The sequence below is a fragment of the Podarcis liolepis genome, assembly GCF_965112155.1.
Source record: "Podarcis liolepis genome assembly, chromosome: 6".
Lineage (NCBI taxonomy): Eukaryota > Metazoa > Chordata > Lepidosauria > Squamata > Lacertidae > Podarcis > Podarcis liolepis.
In genome coordinates, this window is record NC_139559.1 from 70,972,325 (window position 1) to 70,994,444 (window position 22,120).

General features: G+C 44.4%; 1 protein-coding gene across 1 annotated transcript in view; it reads right to left on the reverse strand.

Annotated features, from left to right (window-relative positions):
- Positions 1-4,174: 4,174 nt before the first annotated feature.
- LOC310710356 (uncharacterized protein) overlaps positions 4,175-22,120 on the reverse strand; it is a 270,054-nt gene continuing 252,108 nt past the window's right edge. Inside the window, exon 5 of the mRNA XM_083511275.1 lies at positions 4,175-4,396. Coding sequence (XP_083367401.1) covers positions 4,330-4,396 — 67 coding nt within the window. The 3' untranslated portion in view covers positions 4,175-4,329. The remainder of the gene's footprint in view (positions 4,397-22,120) is intronic.

Below are 22,120 nucleotides of genomic sequence, written 5' to 3' on the forward strand. Positions count from 1 at the left end.
CAACGGGTCACAGAATTTATTTTGGCGGGAGCAGACCACGGCTGTTTGAAGTGGTTTGATACTGCTTTGCATGCCTAGTGCAGATGGTAAATAAACTGCTGCACTTGTTTCATAAGGCATCACTGTGACACACAGACTATCGAACATGAAGGTGCAACACCTCAGACCCGCTGCTTACTAATCTGGCTTGTTTCCTTTCAGTAAGAGGAAGAGTGAACATGCAAATGGACTAGTTGGAGAGGAGCCTCATATTTTTCTATTCCAAGATGATTTCTGGGATGTTGTGTGTGTGTGTGTGTGTGTGTGTGTGTGTGTGTTGTTTTTTCCCTGGGAGGGGGGTGTTGTTAAAGATAGCAAACTTAGCATGTTGAGTGAAGGGTGTAAACAATATATTGGGGACTGTTAACGGGATGCAGTCATAACAAGCCATCCAAATTTCCATAAATAACACATCACCCATTTAACTACTAATTTATTATTCCAATTCTGATCTCCAAATTACTCAAAACGAGCTGCTTAAAACACACCCGTAAGATCTACTAATCTCAAGCAGCCTTCAAAGCCCTGCATCCAAATCAAATATATCAGCCTATTGTGGAGCAATCAGTTTGCTATTATAACAAAAAATTAGGGCAGGAAAAATAAACCTTTTGCAGTGAAATCAGCCGTATGAAGCAAAATTCCTTTTGAAAGTCCCCTGGAAAAATCACAGCCTGTACACCGAATTAGGCGAGTAAAACAGCAGGCAGTCATTAATGACTAGGGCCACTGTTTTGATTATGCCCTCGTAACATGTTAGAATTTGCAAGATGTATGGGTTGAAAGAAATTATAGATCCTGGAGAGAAAAGATACCTAAGCTTTCCTACCTAAAGGCTTAATGTAAGGGGGCTGCCAGATTTTGAATACAAGTGATTATGTGACAGACTCACTTAAAACCTTCCTGCATGCTTTAGCATCACGGTTCTTTTCTGGAAACAAAAAAACCCTTTGCAGGCTAATTATTTTGTATTCTTGGGTTAATTTCTCTCTCTCTCTCTTTTGAAAAAAAGAACACCGCCCTCTCAAACACTATATTTTTGGACTCTGAGTTGTCAAGTGGCTGGACAAAGCAGTGTTAAAAATTCAACGACTCTAATTACTAGCTGAGCAGTATAAAAACCTCTGAATAAATGTCAGTCGAGGAGATAAGCTCTTATCTTAATCTAATGGCTCCACAGACTTAATTTGTCAGGCCGGCCTGGTTGATGAAAAACAGGTTTCTATTCTCCAGCGTTTGCAGCAACATCTTTCCAAATCTTTGAAGTTGGATAGCAATACCGGCAGCAGCGGAGCCGTCTGGCAAAAATCTGGTGACCAAGCCAATTTAATTCCTATTGTCCTATTACACTAATTAATGTTGCTCTGCCTACACTGGTGCAAGGGAGACAAAAATGAAGCCAATTTATTTTTAGATTTGTTACATTCTGGGCTAATTGCTCTCACCCCATATTTCCTCCCCTCTGCAACGTGTTAATCATTTTGGGTCCCTTCTGGCATCCGAGAGGGGCAGGGTTTTAAAATTAAGGCCTCTTTAAGGAAGCACTTGGAGGGTTCAGGGCAATAAATTCCAGTTTCTTGAGAAAGTAAGGAATTCTGACTTGGGTGGGTGGGTTCCTTCTGAACACAAGGGATGTATGGGATACCCAGTGATGACTGTATCCTTTGAAACCTCTTTCTTAAAGGAGGTTTTAACATATTTAGAGCTTGAGGACAAACCAGTGTCAACAACAATTCATGCCAGGCAATTAACAAATGAAAAGAGCTGGCTTTTCAGTTAATGTTTTGTGTTGTTTCTTTGCTGTGCTGTTTTCACCAAATCAGCTGTGGTGCAGGGTAACTTCAAAGGATTGGTGTGAATATTGCAGCACTCTGTATAAAACTGGAAAAAGACGACTTGCTTTTTTAAAAAACCAAAAAACCACCAGGGCCTTTCTCTGATGCTTTTGGGATTTCAAAAAAGTGTGGTGTAGGATGGGGAGAGGAGATTATGCTAGTTCCATGGAAGAGGAAAACAGGGCTGCCTTTTTTTGGGAGGGGGGAAAGAATAATTTATAATCTCTTCTTTTATGTCAGTGTAGCTGCGGAACTTTTAGTGGAATGATAACTGGCATAAAACCAGAGTAATGGAGTGGAGAATCAGACACATATTTTTTGTAATTAATGATGTGACCTCAAAACTGCAAAGCTACACTGGTCACATGTGTGAGAGCCTAGGCAGCTGCCTCTTCTTGGGGAAGAATAAGGCAGTTTGAAAGAACCAGCGAGATCATTGCGCTTCCTATTATTATGAATAATTGTCCTTGTTATGCTTTTTAAAAATGTTTTTGTGATTGTCTTATTTGTTCCATTTTCTCACACCCTTCCTCTACAGAGCTCGGCTTATCGTTTGGGGGAAGTAAGGAAAGTGAGGTTATCCTGTGGGTTTCATGCTGAGCGGAGATTTTATGACACTTATCTGCAAAAGGCTTCACAATATTTTACATTTCCCTTTGTCCTCATAACAATCACCTATATAAATAAAAAAGGCAGTTCCCAGGTCCTGCCTGTGCTGCCTTCTAGCGCAGAAGTGAGAACACACTTCTCTCGCCACCCCCTGGGCCAAATCTGTATCTGCCCAACCCCTCCTGGGCCAGATTTGACAGGTGCCGGGTACCACCCACCTGTCAATCACCTGCTGCTACAATGACATCAGGTGACAAGCCTCTTTGAAGGCTGACTCTGGAATCACAAAGGGGTTTGCTTTGAAATCACTGCTCCCTTCCATTTTAGCAGGGGTTGCAATACAAATTCCTTCCTGATCCTAGAGCAAAGCATTCTCCCACTGCCCATCAGCTGATCAGAACCAGTTGTTTCTCTCTGTTTCATCAGGGTTTTTTTTTGTTATGTACTGAGTTGAATAGGATCCAAAGGCAGCACTCTGATTGGTCCTAGAATAGGGTCCAGAATGCAGCAGTCTGACTGGACCACAGGAGCCACCCAATTCAGCTCCAGGTGGAAGTGAATCCGCAACCTCATTGGCCTACAGGTGAATCCCGGAATTAGCCAATCACGTGGGGCCCATTGTGTAAATAATGTATACAAAGCAGACATTCTGGGGGAACTTCCATTCCTCTTCACCACTATGAGCTGAATAAAGAGCATGAAATCCACTCTCGACTCCGAGTATATTTCAGGTTTAATGCAAATCCTTCCTTAAACTTGGGGCAAGGCACACTCCCACAGCCCATCAGTTGATCAGGGCCAAGTTGATGGATGATGGAAGCTCCTATCTTGTCATGTGAACAAGCCATAATAGGCTGGAATCAGATCCTGGTATTCTTGAGCCAACCTTGGGTACTTCTGCAATTGAGTAGCTTTGCCGAAGGGCTTCCTCAAATCTGGAACAGTCTGGGGTTGCAATTGGAGGAGAGAGAGAGAGAGAGAGAGAGAGAGAGAGAGAGAGAGGGCAGCTTTGAGCCGCCATTTTCAATTCCCCAGTGTCCTGGCAGCTTGTAGCCAGCCATTTCTTCTACCAAGGAAAGGCAGAGGAGCATGCACTGATGTAGAAGAGTTTGGATTTGATATCCCGCTTTATCACTCCCCGAAGGAGTCTCAAAGTGGCCAACATTCTCCTTTCCCTCCCTCCCCCACAACAAACACTCTGTGAGGTGAGTGGGGCTGAGAGACTTCAGAGAAGTGTGACTGGCCCAAGGTCACCCAGCAGCTGCATGTGGAGGAACGGGGACGTGAACCCGGTTCACCAGATTACGAGTCTACCCCTCTTAAACACTACACTACACTGGCTCATAGAAGCAGGTTCATGGAAGGGACTTTGTCAGGGCTTCCAATGGGGAAACAGCTGAGGAGGCAATCCCTGTTGGTTAACCAACAAACTATGTACAACAGTGTCTGGGGCAGGGCTCCCATCACTATGTCCCTGTTCCCAATCTGCCTGTTTTCTCCCAGACAAGTCATAAGAGCTTCCAACAATATTTGCAGGGCAAATATTGAAATATACGGCACTAGTGATTAGTGAAACAAATGGCTGGATCCAAGAGGATGGGATTTATTGGCAGATATAGGTAACATAGGCGTAGGGAAGCCTTTCTCAGACTGCAGGCTGCATTCCCTCAGGCAACTCTCCGGGGGTTGCAGGTCGGTGGTGGGTAGAACCAGAGCCAAACTAGGCCAAGTCAGATGTCAAAGTAGGCAGAGCAACAGATGTGACTCTGACCTTTCCGCAGTGAGCCAAATTCCAGGAAGCACATTCCAGTTCACTACATTCCAGCCACACCCAAGTCCGAGGTTTCTACACTAATTCCCACTCTGCATCTCTCCATCCTCCAGCCAGGTGACCAAGAGAACAGCCAAAGCAGCTGGGAAGAGAGAAGAGGCGTTCAGGGATTTTATAAGTTGCGCATCCTTGTTTCTCACTTTGATCCTTTTATGTGAGTTGTATGTTTTGTGGTATTTTAGGCATTGGGACTCGCCTTTATTTTGATTGATTATAGTTTAGTAATTCTTTATTGTAACGGATAAGAGTAAACTGTTTAATTATTATTTGCTGTCATTTAATTCCACTGTTTACTACAGTGGAACCTCAGGTTAAGAACTTAATTCATTCTGGAGGTCCCTTCTTAATCTGAAGACCACTTTAGCTAATGGGGCCTCCTGCTGCCGCCGCACCGCCGGAGCATGATTTCTGTTCTCATCCTGAAGCAAAGTTCTTAACCTGAGGTACTATTTCTGGGTTAGTGGAGTCTGTAACCTGAAGCGTATGTAACCTGAAACGTCTGTAACCCGAGGTACCACTGTATTAGATTCTAATGGATTACTGAGTATTGCTTTAAGTGATTACAAGTTGTTTATTTGAAAGCTATTGTGACTTTTTTGTATTGGATCAGATTGTTATTATTTATGTTTGATGTTTTATTATGGTATGTTTTTATATGTGTTTGAAGCTGCCCACAGTGGCTGGGGTCATCCCCAGCTAAATGGGTCATCCCAGCATGATGATGATGATGATGATGATGAAGCAAAGACACATTCCAGCCTGGCAAAAGTGCTTGAGAGAGATCATGGAGGGCAGTCAAAAATGGTGCGACCTTCGGAGAGTCCTGAGGGCCAAACAGAAAAGCTTGGAGGGCCATACTTAGCCCCTGGACCAGAGGTCCCCCCCCCTTGTTATAGGGTACCGGTTGTGTCTCAACCAAGTGAAGGCTATTCTCAATGCTTTGAACATTCCCTTCCAGTCCTGTTTGCTTGGAACTCAGGATTCTGTCGAAACTAATATCTATCTATCTAAATACACACCTGAGTTTTATAAACTTGTTTTTCATTATGATGCTATCTTCGGACTCTCAGTAACTGAGGCTGCAATCCTAAGCAAATTTACCAGGGAGTAACATCCACTGACCACAGAAAGATTCACTTCCAGGTAAATACACGTAGGCTTGTGCAACGAATTGCACCATGAAAAGCTCATCATGGCACACCTTGGTCTTTTGTAGTTGCTGTTTTTAACCTTGGGACAGAAAAAAAAGTACTGATTACTGCTCGCCAGTAATTTCATCAGCAGCTTAAAAGGACTAAGGTGGAAAGTAATTCAGAATCCATGCCCTGGGCATTTTTCGACCAAATATTTCACTAAATGATTTATGTTGATTTAAGTTAGGGCCATCAATTGGGGTGGGATTTTCCAAGAAGACTCCTGGCTACACATTCTCCCTATTACCTGTCAGGTTTCTAAATCCTGGGACGTTTGGCATGCCATTGAAAAGAAAATGAACACATTAAAGTAAAAATTTCAAAGGCGCATTTGAATCCCTTCTCCTCCATGAAATCCCAAATATTGATCCAATCAAATAAATCTCATTTCCATGATCCCATTCTGAGAGGGAATCTTCAAGCTGCTTATTATTTCTGTGGTTTGTCATATGATACTGCCTGAACAAAAACAGCAACGCAAGCCAGGGAGTTTAAAAAATAAATAAATAAAAAGACTGTCAAAAGTCGAAATTCACAGATAATTTTCACTGACCAGGCAACGCTGATAGACATTGGTTTGGTTTAGATGTAGCACTAAATCAGGGCTGGGAAACCTGTGGCCGTCTAGCTGTTGCTACAACTCCCATCATCTCTGACCATTGACTTAGAACATCTAAGGATCCCCATCCTTTTGCTAATCCATGATTTGATGTTATAAAAACGAAGCTAGTCTAGGAAGTTCTCCCCTCTGCTCCCCTGAAGTGGCCGTGACGAGGTCAGAAACCTTCACTTCTTCTCGTTAATTTTCCAATACAAAATGAAGCAGCAGAACGATAGGCCGATGCAGTCAAATAATAATTTAGCTCCATCAGCCACTGCAAGGGGCTGGTTTGCACGAACCATAGTTTAGATTGACCTCAGGATTGGATGATGCAACAAAGGACAATTAAACAGCAAAAGTGAAAGGGCTTTGGCTGTGCTGGGAGAGAAGCAAGGGAGAGGACTGCGTGAGCCTGGGGGTCGGGGTAAACATAGATGAGCCTCGTTCTCATAATGCTGAACTGCACTGGAGCCAGACCTTCTGGCAAATCATTTTCAAACAGTGTAGAGCTTTCTCTTAATTCGTATGGTCAGCGTCTTCCTGTGTGCACACGGCGTATTTGTGCACACATGCAACTACATCTTAGTGCACTAATGCACTGATGTATATTGCTTGCGTTAGCTTTAAATGTTCTTTACCATAAAACTTAATGGTTTTGATGCTGCATACCTAAAAGGAAGCGTTTGTCATTCCCGCTATAAATGTTTGTGCTCAACCGTCTTAATTCACTGTGTCAGATAAGAGGAAATCATGTTAGCATATATTTATGATTTATCGCTCCTATCTAAGCACCGGAGAGGTTGAGAGTGTAGTTCTTCTTTTTAATCTAACAGGAATAGTCAGGTAAAAGCTACGCTGATCAGGCTCTTTGCTTGGGAGGAATAAGAAGCATTGTGCAGGTGATTCCCTGACCTCTAACGTTAGTGTAGGCGTATTCCAGCTGATCCACCTCTGCAGAGGGCATTTGGAGGCTTTGCTTTCTTTCTGTCCTTGCATGCCAGTAGAAGCCTTGATTACACAAGGCAGAAAAAAGGCCAAGAATTAAATATATGTCCAAGATAATCAAGGATGGACTAAATATTCCAAGTGGTGCAAGCATTCCATGGATTTTTAAAAATAAAAGTTGGCTGCATGACTTGGATGTTTTCTAATTCTTTTATAACCATGCACCAGAATATATATGTATATATATTGGACCAGTCCAGCGTTATTCATTTTATAATGCCAGTATACAATGCTTGTTGTTCTGTATATAAAATTGAGCCCTGCTGATGTTAGATACCAGACCCTCCAAGTGTCCCTATTTTCCAGGGACAGTCCTGGTTTTACAGAAACCATCCTGATATCTGATTTGATCCCGGAATGTCCCACTTTTCCTTAGGATGCCCCTATTTTCACTGGAGAAATGTTGGAGGGGACATCCCTGTTTTCATCGGAGAAATGTTGGAGGGTATGAGATACCATTGTATAATAAAATTTTTCTTTAAGGTTAATGCTTGTGGTTTATTGAAGTATATTTAACCCTGAGCATCTAATGATATCTCGTGACCCAGATCTCTATTTCAATGAAGCTGATATTTCTCTCTCTCTCTCACACACACACGGTTCTATATTACTAATCAGTAATATAGAATTAACTCAGTACTGTTTTGTGATCTTTTGTCTGACACCGAAGATTCAGATTCTGATATTATTATTATTATTTCTCGAACAGGTTGAAATCCAGCAATTAAGAGCAGTATGATTTTGAATCCTTTGCACTTGTTATACGTAACTTAAGCTTGTTTGCAGTGTGGGGAGTCGTGATCCATCTGAAGTCAAGTGCTTCAGGCTGCAATCCTATATATACTTATCTGAACTCCATGGGGTTTACTTCTGGGCTGACAAGCCTAGGATTGTACTGTCAAAGTTTCATTGATTTCATCTGGTGAGTTAAGCTTATGCTCAGATCTCCCCCACTTAAATCATTATAATAACGATTACTGCAGAAGTAATATAATTAATAACAGGAGATAATAATAGCAATATGTAATTACTGTAGGAGTGATATACCCAAATATTCAATATTTGTTCTCTATAACTTAGCTTTATAGTCTAAACAAGGAAGTGGTAGAGGGGAGGGCAGAATAAAAGTAAGAAAAATAGGTTAAGCTTCACAGAGTATAGAAGAAATAAGGTGTGGTACTCAGCTAAATGTTGCCAGAGTAAGCCCAATGAAATTAATTGACCTATCTTAGCCATGTCCATTAATTTCAGTGGATCTACTCTGAGTAAAAGTTAGCTAACCCATTGTCATCAAAATTCCCTTGTGGGCATATTACCTAAAATGACGTAAATAAAGTGATACCTTGGTTTATGAACAGCTTAGTTTATGAACAAATTGGATTAAGAATGCTGCAAACCCGGAGGTAGGTCTTTTGTTTTGTGAACCTTGCCTTGGAAGCAGAACATGTTCCGCTTCCTGTTGAGTGTGTTCCTTTTATAAACTGAGTCCCCCACTGCTATGGGAAAGCACACCTTGGTTTAGGAATGCTTTGGTTTAAGAACGGACTTCCGGAATGGATTAAGTTCATAAACCAAGGTACCACTGTATGTAAATTGTTAACACAATACAATAGAACCTCTACTTACGACCGCCTCTACTTGGGTCCGATCCAAGTTGCAACCGTGGCAAACCCGGAAGTAAATACCAGGTTTGCCACAATTCGTGCACATGCAGAAGCGCCTTCTGCCATCTGCACATGCGCAGAAGCGCGCTGCTGCCCAATGCGCCTGTGCACAATGGTGCATCTACCAGCAACCCGGATCAACTTACGGACAGCACTCTGGAACTGATTATGTCTGTAAGTAGAGGTTCCACTGTAGCATCATTTAATCAAGGGTATCCAACATGGTGTAGTCAGGCAACCCCTGATATGCGAATGTTCTGCACGTTGTTGACATATTTACATTATTATCAAATGATATGTCTACAAGTGAAATTTTGGTGGCAGTTTGGCATAATAAGGTTTCAACCGGGGTTTACCAAGCTTTTGTGGGGCCCATGGGCACATTTGCAAACCAGAGAAACCGTCATGGGCACTGCCCATACACAACCAAGCACATACCACAATCTCTAGGTAGGTTGAGAGCAGCGGCGTGTGGTGAAATTCTCTGTAGGGGAACAGTTGGGGCCCTTGAGAGGGCGATTTGAGGAGGAGGGGACATTGTGCTTGTGAGCATTGTGCACTGAAGGCCTTCTCGGTAGTGGCACCCACCTTGTGAAACACCCTCCCATTGGATGTCAAGGAAATAAACAACTATCTGACTTTCAGAAGACATCTAAAGGCAGCCCTGTTTTGGGAAGTTTTCCATGTTTGATGTTTTATTGTGCTTTTAATTCTGTTGTGAGCTGCCCAGAGTGGCTGGGGAAACCCAGCCAGATGGGCGGGGTATAAATAAATTATTATTATTATTATTATTATTATTATTATTATTATTATTATTATTATGCCTCCCTCCCCAAACCAGGAAGAAGCTTCCCCGGCTTTGGAAAGGAGGCGTCAGGGCAGCATTTAGGGGACTAGCCTAGTCCCCCTAGTTCACTGACTGCATACCACTGGTTGGGAGAGAATCCTGTCTGAAATCTGGGAAAGCCAATCAATGTAGACAACACTTAAAGAGATGCTCTGACTCAGTATAGGTCAGCCACCCACGTTCATATCTATTCTGGACTCCTTTGGTAGTCAGCATCTATTGGCTACTACAGAAGCCTTGTGTGAGGTTCGGGGTCACTGAAGACACTGAAGGAAGGCATCTATGGTCGCCATGTTGTCTTAAAGAATAAATGATACAATAAAAACTGAGGCAGCAGAAGCTCTAAGTGGCCCTTAGACTCAACAACCAGGGCAGGCAGGTGGCATATACCGTACTGTATTGGTGGACTGACCCACCAAATGCCTGTTGGTTGACAAGATAGGATGCTGGAACTAGGCCTGATCCTTGAGCAATACTCCTTGGGTGATAAAGAGTGTGTGTGCAGGATCCTTTGACACAGCTCAGTCGCGCCTAACACACTCCTGAACACACACTCGTGCTTTGTACATTTTGTGGGGATTTTGGGTACAACAAAGAGCGCCACAGAAGCTTGAAGTGTTGACGTGCCTTGAAACAACATCGCAAGAGAATGCTTGGATAAGGGGAAGGAGACGACCGCTCTTTGCTGACTCTTGGGATTCCAGTAGAATGACTTGGTAGGGGGTTCCTAGATTTGCTTGAACTGGCTCTGTGGGCCTTCTTGCCGGGATCAAAGAAACTGCGAAAACTTGTGGTCTTTTCAATGTTTTAAACTCTCTTTCTCTCCCCCTCTCTTTCTTTCTTGCATTGGGGAGAGTGAGCGAGTGGCTTTGTGTGCCGGCTGTTTAAAAACATACTTCAAAAGAAACTTGAATCAGTACATGCCTGTGCTATATACAAATTAAAATAATTGATTTTTGGCAGCCCTTTTGAGAGAGATATATAAATTAAGAGGGATCACATTTCCAATCCATTGCTCCGGATTGCATGTTGATTTCGAACCGCCGCTCCCTCACAAAGCTGGAAGTTTGCCACCAAACCGAAGGGAGCTGCTTGCTTTCATTTAATTCGACCTCCTCCTGTCATGGCAACTCCTCCCTGAACTATCACAGTTCCAACCTGTTGGGCCTTGGCTTGGGTCCAACGCTGCACCCTTCCCTTCCACCCCTTCCCGTCTGCTTTGAGAAACTTGCACAGAGCCATCAAATGAATCTGCACCACATCTCAGAGAGGAGCATCGCTTTGTGGGATTCCTGTTCCCTCTTCTTTTCTCTCCCCTCACTGGTGGAGCATGTCACCCAGTAAAGCAGAGCAACTCTCTGGCCTGCACAGTGCCCATTCCGTGACGGATGGCACCGGGTCCCACACTATCTGTGCTGACCTAAAAATAGCTCTCAATTAACATTGCATTTCAAGAATTGGAAAATTTCCCAGAAGTCCATTCTCTCTCTCTCTCCCTTTCTCTCCCCCCCTTCTGTTTCATTACATTTTGCAGTAATAATACACAAGCCTGTAGAAAACATGACGGGTAATGAAAAATGTAATTAATATAAGCAGTGTAAAGCATGTTTTTTTTTTTCCTCCCTCTGTTGTCCTTGCAGAAAATTGCTGCTTTAAACCGAGCAGGATGTGGAAATGCATAAAGCAAACACTGATATGCTCTGGTTTGTAAATATCTTATGCAAAACCGTGAAGGCAACTGCTGTTTATTTTTTGACTCTCTGTCACAAATTCTTTTCGGAAAGTTGTTTCTGGGTTGTTGCCTTTGTGTTCCGCATCTCCCCCCTCCCTCCCGGTCCAAATGTTGTCACCTTGGTAATTATTATGCCCTTTTCATACTATGGTTTTCACAACCAGGGGTGCAGGATTCAAGTCTTCTACCTTGTCCTCTTCCCACAACCACCTTAACTTCTTAGCCAGAAAAGATATTTAGGCTGCAATCCTATACCTCCTTGCCTGGGAGTAAGCCATGTTGAATGCAGTCAGACTTACTTCTGAGTAGACATGCCTAGAAGCACTCTGTTAGTCACACCCTTTAGAAGACGACGGCGACGACGACGACGACGACGAAGAAGAAGAAGAAGAAGAAGAAGAAGAAGAAGAAGAAGAAGAAGAGGAGTTTGGATTTGATACCCCACTTTATCACTACCCGAAGGAGTCTCAAAACGGCTAACATTCTCCTTTCCCTTCCTCCCCCACAACAAACATTTTGTGAGGTGAGTGGGGCTGAGAGACTTCAGAGAAGTGTGACTGGCCCAAGGTCACCCAGCAGCTGCATGTGGAGGAGCGGAGACGTGAACCTGGTTCACCAGATTACGAATCTACTGCTCTTAATCATTATGCCACACTAGAAGATTTGCTGGTACTATTTTTTAAATTGTATTTTTATTGCTTATAATCCTTGGCCATGATTAAAATAAACACTGAACTAGGGACTTCCTTCCTTCCTTCCTTCCTTCCTTCCTTCCTTCCTTCCTTCCTTCCTTCCTTCCTTCCTAAAAGGAATGTCTCCCAGACTCCTAAATAACCTACAGCAAAAGGGAAAAAGTTCCAAGAGCAGTTTACTGTATGGGCAGCAGCTGTGTTTGTGTGTTTGTGTGTGCTGCTGCTGTTGTTCAAAGTGAAACCAAAACGGTTTAACACTAGTTAAACATTTGGGCTAGCACAAATCCCTTGTACGAGCTTAAGCAGCTCTTTGAATCCAGCCTCTTATACTGAAATTGTCAAAAACAACCCTGTGGGTTAGGCCATTGCTATGAGGGAGTGAAAAAACTCCACTCAATATTTCTGAGTTGGATTATAGTGAACACCTGCCCTTTATCTTTTGGGAAAATTTATGGAAAGCGTGTTCTCACTAAAGGAGAGCACGTGTTGCGGATGGGTCAAACAAAGCACCCTGTAGTAATTAGGTGGATTGGTTTAAGGGGCCTACTTTTGGCTGGAGTTGGTGTTGCTGGGGCAAATTTGATGTTGCAATTTTGGGGGAGGGGTCAGAGGTTATTTAAGGAAGGTCCACAGCAGAGTACTTTCTCTTTCGCTGTGGACATCGGATCTCCCGCCCGCCCTCCCTTGTTGGGCTTGTGCTTTGACCTTGCTTTGCCTGTCATGGGGTCGTTCGCCTTGGTGCGGGGGCCCAGTAGGAATTTACCATTTGGCTGATTAGTGCGTGCCTCTTGGGTTTTGCCTACTGCTTAGCAATACGTCACAACTTGTAAGGTTGGCGGTTAGGCATTGGTTTAAATTGGTTGGTGGAGGGGTATGGATTGGCTGTGCCTGCCCCTCCAATAAGGTTGCTGCATGGGAATTCCGTTAAAGGAATTCAGGGACTTACCACCCATTCGTCCAAACCCCTGGAATCGGGCTTGGGCCGTGTAAGTCCCTAGGAGCATGCGGGGAGAAGCTGAGGGTCTGTGCCGCAGCTCCGCCTATCCCTGAACTTGTTCCTCCACACTGGCTTCCGCTGGAATCCGGGAGCCAGTGCTGTCCCCAAGGCGGGAGGGACAGCTAGTCGTAACCAATGCCTAAGCAACCACTCACAATTTGTATGCAAATAAAGTTGTGGCCAAAATTATGCCAAAAACCTTAAACAAAAAACCATGTGTGATGTGTGAGTTATTGGGGTTAAGGGTGTTTTGGGGACCTCAGCACGCAAGAAATAGCCACAAGGAGGATCATTCTGGTCGCTCATCATAGCTGGCTCAAGTGGAACCATCCTAAAATGGGCAAACATCTGATGCTGCCATAAGGTGAATCGAATTGCTGACCCATCTAGTTTGGCATTGCCCACACTGAATGTTGCTGGCTCTTCAGGGTTTCAGATAGGGTCTTTCACAGCCCTACCTGGAGATGTCAGGGATTGCACCAGGGTAAAAGGTAAAGTTAAAGGACTCCTGGACATTTAAGTCCAGTCAAGGGGTTGCAACGCTCATCTCACTTTCAGGCCGAGGGAGCTGGCGTTTGTCTACAGACAGCTTTCTGGGTGATGTTGCCAGCATGGCTAAACTGCTTCTGGTGCAACGGGACACCATGACGGAAACCAGAGTGCACAGAAATGCTGTTTACCTTCCCAATACAGTGGTACCTATTTATCTACTTGCACTGGTGTGCTTTCAAACTGCTAGGTTGGCAGGAGCTGGGACAGAGCAAAGGGAGCTCACCCCATTGCACGGATTCGAACTGCCAACCTTCTGATCGGCAAGACCAAGAGGCTCAGCGCTTTAGACCACTCCAGGGACCGTTTGTAAGCAAAGCATATGATTTGCCCTTGAGCTGTGGCTCTTCCCTAGACAAAATCATCTCTGGAAGGCCTGACCCTTTACCCAAAACACCTTCCAAATATTGTGGAGCATTCTTGGCACAGCCTTCCTTTGAGAAGGGTGACATGCTGAGCATGCCTAAAGTGAAACAGAACAGGAGCTTTGCATGGGAACATTGCTTTGTGCCATGCTTTGCTCTCTTCTCAAACCACAGGAGAGTTATCAGGGTTGAAATGATGCTGCGGGAGCCTTGTTAAGGCCCTATGGCAAGCTCTGCACATGGAGTCAAAATAGAGCCAAAGTTGATGTGGTAAATGCCAACACCCCTTAGACCGTTCCTCTTGGGTCTAGTCCTTGCTGCATGAAGAGATCAGTCTGAAGGTCACCGCATCTCCCCACCGTAACGATACAGCATTTCAAGCCCATCTTCTACGGCCAGCCGAGAAATTGCTCGTGGTTTATTATTTTCTCCTTCTCCACCCCTTCTCTCCCTCCCCCTTCCTTTCCCTGCAGCTGAGATACTGCGTTTGTTATTGTTTATTTTTCTGCCTTGTTCCTGGTTCTAAAGGTTTCCCTTCTGCCCTCAGTTCTCCGTGAACTTTTCCCATACCACATGGGGCAGCTTGATGCCCTCTGATCCAGTGGGTTCCCTTGCGGAGGCCGGTTTCCCCAGCTGAAGCAGCCGAGCCTCTCTCCTGTGGCATTCTGCACAGCCATTTGGAGTCCCAGATGTAGGAAATGAAATAATCCACGCTCATACAGTCATGAAAGTGCCCATCTGGCACACAGGAACATCACGCAGTGGAGTCACACAAGCGTGAGCTCACTTTTGTTATGGCATTTCATAAACAGAGATGCAGTGAGCAGGCAAGGAAGGTCTTTGGGATAATAACAATCATATTCATCACCACAGTGAGTTTAGAAATGTGGGGTGGGGTGGGGGCAGAAGCATGCGGGAGAGGAGGGAGAGGGACCAAGAACGATAAAATACTAATAATTGCTCCAAGAATCCTCAGGAGAATGTTCCATCTTGCTTTTGGCATTGCTTCTTATTTATATAGTTCAGACTTCAGCTAGCAAGACAGAATATACTAGGTCTCTCAAAAAATGACGCTTCACCATTTCCCTCCTAAAAGGAATTAAGCCTTAAAAGGCCAGCTCATAACATTTTGTTCCTAAAATGAAACCAAACTAAAACTGGAGTGTGCTGAGCTTGTTGGGAAGTCCAGCAATGCCCCTCTCCTCTAATGGAGGAGGGTGTTTTGATGACTTCAGTGGTGGTCTTGTGTATCTGCCATGAAGGCCACTGTTGTTGGCCTCCATGTGTCTCAAGAGTGCACCCCCAAGGGTGAAGTCAAACCGCTGCATTAGCAGCACCAAAGTGACGTCTCTGGGGTACGAGCTTGGCCATGCGTATGGAAGTCCTGGGCTGCCCAGATGACAAGACCCTCCTCTCAGCCTCGCATATGTAGTTCAAAGGAAAGCAGAGCAATATGTCTAGCATCAGCTTGGCTGAACGAGTTGCCAGAAGGAGATGTATTCACTGGTGGAGGAAGAGGAGTGCGGGGGTAGCGCACCACCCCCGGCAGTGCGATCCCGGCAGGGTGCCTTCGTGGCTGCCCCCCACCCACACTGGGTGCCCCACTCCCGCAGGCGGCGCACCACGCCCCAATGGGTGGCGTGCCCTGCCCCCAGGATGCGTGCCAGCCCCACCCCTGCCTGCTCTCCGCCCCCCGGAGCCTGAGCATGAAGCTCCACCACTGGGTGTATTACACTACCTAACAGTCTTGTATGTCTCCTACTGGCGACTGCTAACTAACTGGTGGTGCTAAAGGCCATAGGCCATAGGTGCTAGAGCACAATCTTTTGCCTGTCAAAAGTTCCAGGTTCAATTCCTGGCATCTCTAGGTAGGGCTGAGAAAGACTTCTGCCTCAATTTCTGGACAACTGCTTCTTGGTCGGAGCAGAAAATAGTGAGCTGCAACGGTTCCATGCCCTCCAACATTTGTCCGATGAAAACAGGGACGTCCTATTCCATAATCAGCATTTCACTATTTATACCCCACACATCTGACTGGGTTGCCCCAGCCACTCTGGGCAGCTTCCAACATGTTTATATAAAACATAGTAAAATATTAAACAGAAAACCCCTTCGCTATACAGGATGGCCTTCAGACAGCTCGGGGATCGAATAACTCCACACCTTCCAACGTTCCTCCAATGAAAATAGGAACATCCTAAGGAAAAGTGGGACATTCCAGGATCAAATCAGAAACTGGGATGGCTTCTCTAAATCAGGGCATCCCTGGAAAATAGGGACACTTGGAAGGTTGGCGGTTCAATGGTCTGCTTTGTTATATAAGGCTGTTTCCTGTGTTCTTATAATTACCGTATTTGACATGCTCCAGGACTGAGATCTGGCATTAAGGTGGCTGCTTAAAGGTAAAGGGACCCCTGACCATTAGGTCCAGTTGTGGCCAACTCTGGGGTTGCGGCGCTCATCTCGCTTTATTGGCCGAGGGAGCTGGCGTACAGCTTCCGGGTCATGTGGCCAGCATGACTAAGCCGCTTCTGGCGAACCAGAGCAGCGCATGGAAGCGCCGTTTACCTTCCCGCCGGAGCGGTACCTATTTATCTACTTGCACTTTGATGTGCTTTTGAACTGCTAGGTTGGCAGGAGCAGGGACAGAGCAACGGGAGCTCACGCCGTCACGGGGATTCGAACCGCCGACCTTCTGATTCGCAAGTCCTAGGCTCTGTGGTTTAACCCACAGCGCCACCCGTGTCTCAAGGTGGCTGCTTATGCATTGCCAAAAGTGAGGACAAAAAGGGACACCGTTTCCCTAAAAATTACATATGCTAATTTATATTTATAGATGCAAATATAGAAATATTTGCCTTGATTTAAATAGAAATGCAGGTGACTTGAATGCCTGCTTGGTTTGCTGTCTGGTTGAGCAACATGAAGGCCGCAACTCTCCCTCGTTACAGTTCTTTATTGTTAAAACTGGAATTGGGCAGAATAGCCTTTCAAACAGACGATACCGTCAGATAGAGGACCGTCCTTTATAAAGCAGGACACTAGGCCAAGGTCATGGGACTGAAACGGTATTATTGGAGCTGAGTCTTGGCAAGCGCTTCTTCAAATGGAACGCTTCTCTCCCGGAAATCAAATCTGGTTTATGAATGCACTTACTTTCAAAAGTCCAGGCCAAAGTAAATATATTGACAGATAAAGGAGGAGATAATAGAAAGGAATCTGTCTCCATCCGCCTGACTCTCTCCCTTACACACACACACACACACACACACACACACACACACACAGCTGACATTCCACCAGTGGAGTCATAATTACAGAACAAGGTTGATGTGTAAATTAATCCTGTTGGGGCTGGGTATGCATGTTGTATTAGTCCTCTTGTTAATCCAGGACTTTAATATGATTTCCTCAAAGACACAAAGACTTCATTGGGGTATTCTGCCCTGTCAGAATGAGATTCTTGGTGGGTGGGAAGTCAGGGAACACCCTGAGACAGAGAACTCCATGGCTCAGTACAAGTAAGTAAAGCGAGCCTAGATGTATTATTTTAGCTTTGCGAAGCAATTATAAGAATTTCCCTTAGCATTTTACTGGAGATTGTTGCATATAGCAGCGATATGATTTAGAGGTCAAAAGGATTTGATGTCGTTTTTCAGCCAGAAGCACCAAAGGAACTCTTTTTTATTAATATTATTGGGTTTTATAAACAAGAATAATACAATTCTCACTACAGCCAACCAAAGACAACTAGCCACACCCTAAGCCACACTCTTCGGAATGGACCTTGTTCCTCATCCTGAAAATCTTGCTCGTTTTGCCTCAGTCTCCATTTCAAGAGATACGACTGTAGATATACCAGAGGAATTGGCACCCGATGGCTCAGCACTGAGCTACACGTTTGTTTGTTTGCTTATAAATCATTTAGATCTGTTAATCGCCCCATCAGCTACAACAAGACGTTTAAAATAATTCTTTTGAAAAGACATAACATGCAATTCGGCACTCACTGGCTTGGCAGCTGAGGGGGTGTCAGGATGAGGCAGAGGGATGGCTGCCTCTGCCGAAACACACACGGGTGAAAAAGCACCTGTCCGCTGCATGGAGGCTGTGCCAAATAAGCTACAGTGGTACCTCGGGTTACATACACTTCAGGTTACAGACGCTTCAGGTTACAGACTCCGCTAACCCAGAAATAGTACCTCGGGTTAAGAACTTTGCTTCAGGATGAGAACAGAAATCGTGCTCCGGCGGCGTGGCGGCAGCAGGAGGCCCCATTAGCTAAAGTGGTGCTTCAGGTTAAGAACAGTTTCAGGTTAAGAACAGACCTCTGGAACGAATCAAGTATGTAACCAGAGGTACCACTGTACTCCCATACCCTCCAACTGTCCCTATTTTCCAGGGACAGTCCCAGATTTACAGAAGCCGTCCTGATTTCTGACTTGATTTCTGAATGTCCTGCTTTTCCTTAGGACGTCCCTAATTCCATCGGACAAATGTTGGAGGGTATAGAGTTATCTGACCCCTGAGCCATCAGAAGGTAGCCCTGTGTAGGGAAGTTTTAAAATGTTTAATTGGAGTTGTTACATTACAAAAAGTGAGCACAAAGTTGTTGTGCTTTATTTGGCAAAATCTCAATAAGAGAGAGAAGTTTCTACCTATTTTTTAAAAATAGGGAAAACATCAAAAAAGCAACAATTTTTATATGGCCACACGCCCGAACATTTTAGCCACTTTCCAAAAATTCTGCCCTGATGTCGTTTGCGGCGGACAGATCCTGGCTATGTCCGGGAAATTCCAGACATATGGCATCCCTAGTTTAATGTTTGTTTTTTTTAAAAAAAAAATATATGTTGGAAGCCACCCAGAGTGGCTGGGGCAACACCGTTAGATGGTGAGGTATAAATAGTAAAATAATAATAATAATAATAATAATAATAATAATAATAATAATAGAATAGGACATCCCTATCTTCACTGGAGAAATGTTGGAGGGTATGTGGTCCACTGAGGAAGTTCTGCCCAAAGATCTCCAAAATGGGGTGGAGTTGTTGTGGGTTGGAGGAGGAGCTAACTCCACCCCACCCTTTTTCAACAGAGCTGACCAACAGCATGCAAGAAATCTATTCCAGAAAAGGTCCTGGCACAAGTAATTCTCCTCCCCTGACAAAATATTTGCCATTAGGGTTCCCGATCATGAGGAGGCTTCTCAACCCTTTCTACTGAATGCATTTAGGAGGCCCTTCAGGCTCGCCTCATGTGAGGTTCGGCCAGTGCATGTGGCTCCTCCCTCTATGCACATGCTTTTCGAACGCACGAATACGACTTTAGTCTGTTGCTGAAGTTGCCTTTGAAGGACTTTACGACGCCACTTGTTTCTTACTTTGACAACGTGCAATAACTACACACGGTGTCGTAGAATTCTGAAACTCTGCTGGGTTTCCACAGGATGCATATTAAATGTTGGCAAATGGATCAGAACAGATAGGCAAGGTAAACTAAGGTATGTTTTGGGATGCTCTGATCCGTAAGTCATGCCTCCAGTTCGAGCCGACATTCGGGGAAGAATTGCAGATTACTTAAAAAAGAAAAATGGTAAAGGCATGACAAGATTATTTCACCCCATAAATGGCAAGTGTTTACAAATGCGCTAGGTGACAGCTGGTATTATTTACCATGTCAGGTGAAAGGCTCAAAAACGAGAGGTCGGCCTGACATGGTGAATGCTACCTGTCACCAGGTGAGGGCGCATTTATAAGTCATATTAACTGCACAACGCTGACAACATCAAGCCTGTTTAGCAAGTAATGTGGGAAGCGACTGTCACGCAAGTGAGCAAAAAGCGCTTTTGTTCTTGCAATGCACTGAGCAATTCTCCTACACGAACTGGGGAAGTTGACAATTTCTCCACTTTCCCCGTTATCGGGCAGCTGATCCTTTTGTCACGGGGCAAAAGGACAGGATGTTGTTTTCTGAGGCGGGTGGAAAGGAGGGGGACCTTGGCGCAAGGAGCTAGATAAGCTCACTCTACTTTGTGAATATTCTTGAGACAACGACACTCCAGCAGGGGATCTTAATATGGATTGTATTCGTGACGCAATATTCGTAGTAACTCTGATATCTTCTCTTAGGATGTAGGAGGACGTGGTAGTAATGGCCTAGAGGATGGGGCCTTGCCACAAAATGGTGTACCCCTACTTTTGGTGACTCTTTCTCCAAGCTGGGATGTAGTGCTGGAGAGTAAGGCCCGGGCTTTCCAGAGCTCATTGAATCCTGACTCCCATCAACCCCAGCCAGCATGGCCCATGGTGAGGAATGATGGGAACTGGTGTTACCGTGGTGCTATAATATGAAAACACACAAGATAGGATTGGCACCATGGAATTGTGGCACTTATCAACAGTGGCCACAAAACTCACAAATTCAAACTACACTAGAGCAACCTCTCATCTATATCATCCTTTCTGAGCACAATTTCAAAGTACTGGTGCTGACCTTTAAAGCATAGCTGTCAACTTTTCCCTTTTCTTGCGAGGAATCCTATTCGGAATAAAGGAATTTCCCTTAAAAAATGGGAAACGTTGACAGCTGTGCTTTAAAGCCCTAAACGGCCTCAGTCCAGTATATCTGAAGGAGCGTTTCCACCCCCATCGTTCTATCCAGACACTGAGGTCTAGCACTGAGGGCCTTCTGGCAGTTTCCTCACTGTGAGAAACCAAGTTACAGGGAACCAGGCAGAGGGCCTTCTCGGTGGTGGTACCCACCCTGTGGAACGCCCTCCCACCAGATGTCAAAGAGAACAACAACTACCAGAGTTTTAGAAGACATCTGAAGGCAGCCCTGTTTAGGGAAGCTTTTAATGTTTGATGGATTACTGTATTTTAATATTTTGTTGAAAGCCGCCCAGTGTATCATCCTGTTGTTTTTTGCTTGCTACACATCTGGTGCAGATGTGTAATAAAATAATATCCTTCAGCCATCTGCCGCCACAGTAGCTAATAGGAGGCTGAATTGCGAGCTAGTCCCCGGTTCAAATCTTGCCTCTGCCAAGAACTACAGACGCTTCAGGTGTCCCTGTTTTCTTGGGACAGTCCTGGATTTACAGAAACTGTCCCGGTTTCTTTTTGGATTCTGGAATATCCCACTTTTCCTTAGGACGTCCGTATTTTCATTGGAGAAATGTTGGAGGGTATGAATAGGATGTCCCTCTTTTCACTGGATAAATTTTGGAGGGGATGTCCCTATTTTCACATTGGCAGGTATGGAACTATTTGGGCAGCCTTAGGCTAGTCACCAGTTCTCTGTCTCAGCTGTTCATCTATAAGATGGGTATAATACCAACCTACCTTGTTGGAAGGATTTTTGAGATATTGCGATGTGCTTTGAACACCTAAAGTAATAGGTGGCTTTGATACTTGTACAGTTTTTGTGTGTCATGTGGGTGAGATTAGATTTTTGCAGTTTGGGGTGTATGTGTCAGGAAATGAGTTTTACCTGCAACAGAAGTGGCAAACTGTAGGGAAATGGTTGCAACAAGAACTGCACAGTTTTTGTGAAAACAACCCTCTAATTCAGAAAGGCCCTTTACCCCACTGGTTAATCCAGCCGTGTGGCTAATATGCTTGATTCACCATCTGGCTCCACGACAGGAAGGTTTTTATCTGGGAAGAACTTAGTATAATAAGTAACTTTACAAGCAGGAGTAAGCCATCCCAGCAGACTGTAAGGGAACTTGCAGAGTTCCCAAATTAATCTTTGCTCTAACCCTGAAAAGCCACAAAGCTAATTGGAGAATTGAAAGCTTTCAAAACATGTTAGGGAGCTTGATGGGTACACGTGGAAATAAACACAAACATTTAGATAAAGCCACCATTTTAATTGTATTAATTCTGCCAATTAATGATAATGGAAGAGCCGTCCAATTAGCTAAATAGCTAATAGTTTTATCAAGCAGAGGCTGGCAATTTAAAGCAAACAAATTCTTTCTAATTTTATCCCCTTGCTCACCAAGATATTTAAAGGATAATGGGGGAATCCAATAAAGGATATTGCTCAAAGAGAGCTACATTTAAATTGCCTAATGGCTTTAAGAGTTTTACCTCAATTAACGAATACTAAACCTGAGCACTTAGTAGATTCCTGTAAAAGAGACATCATTTGG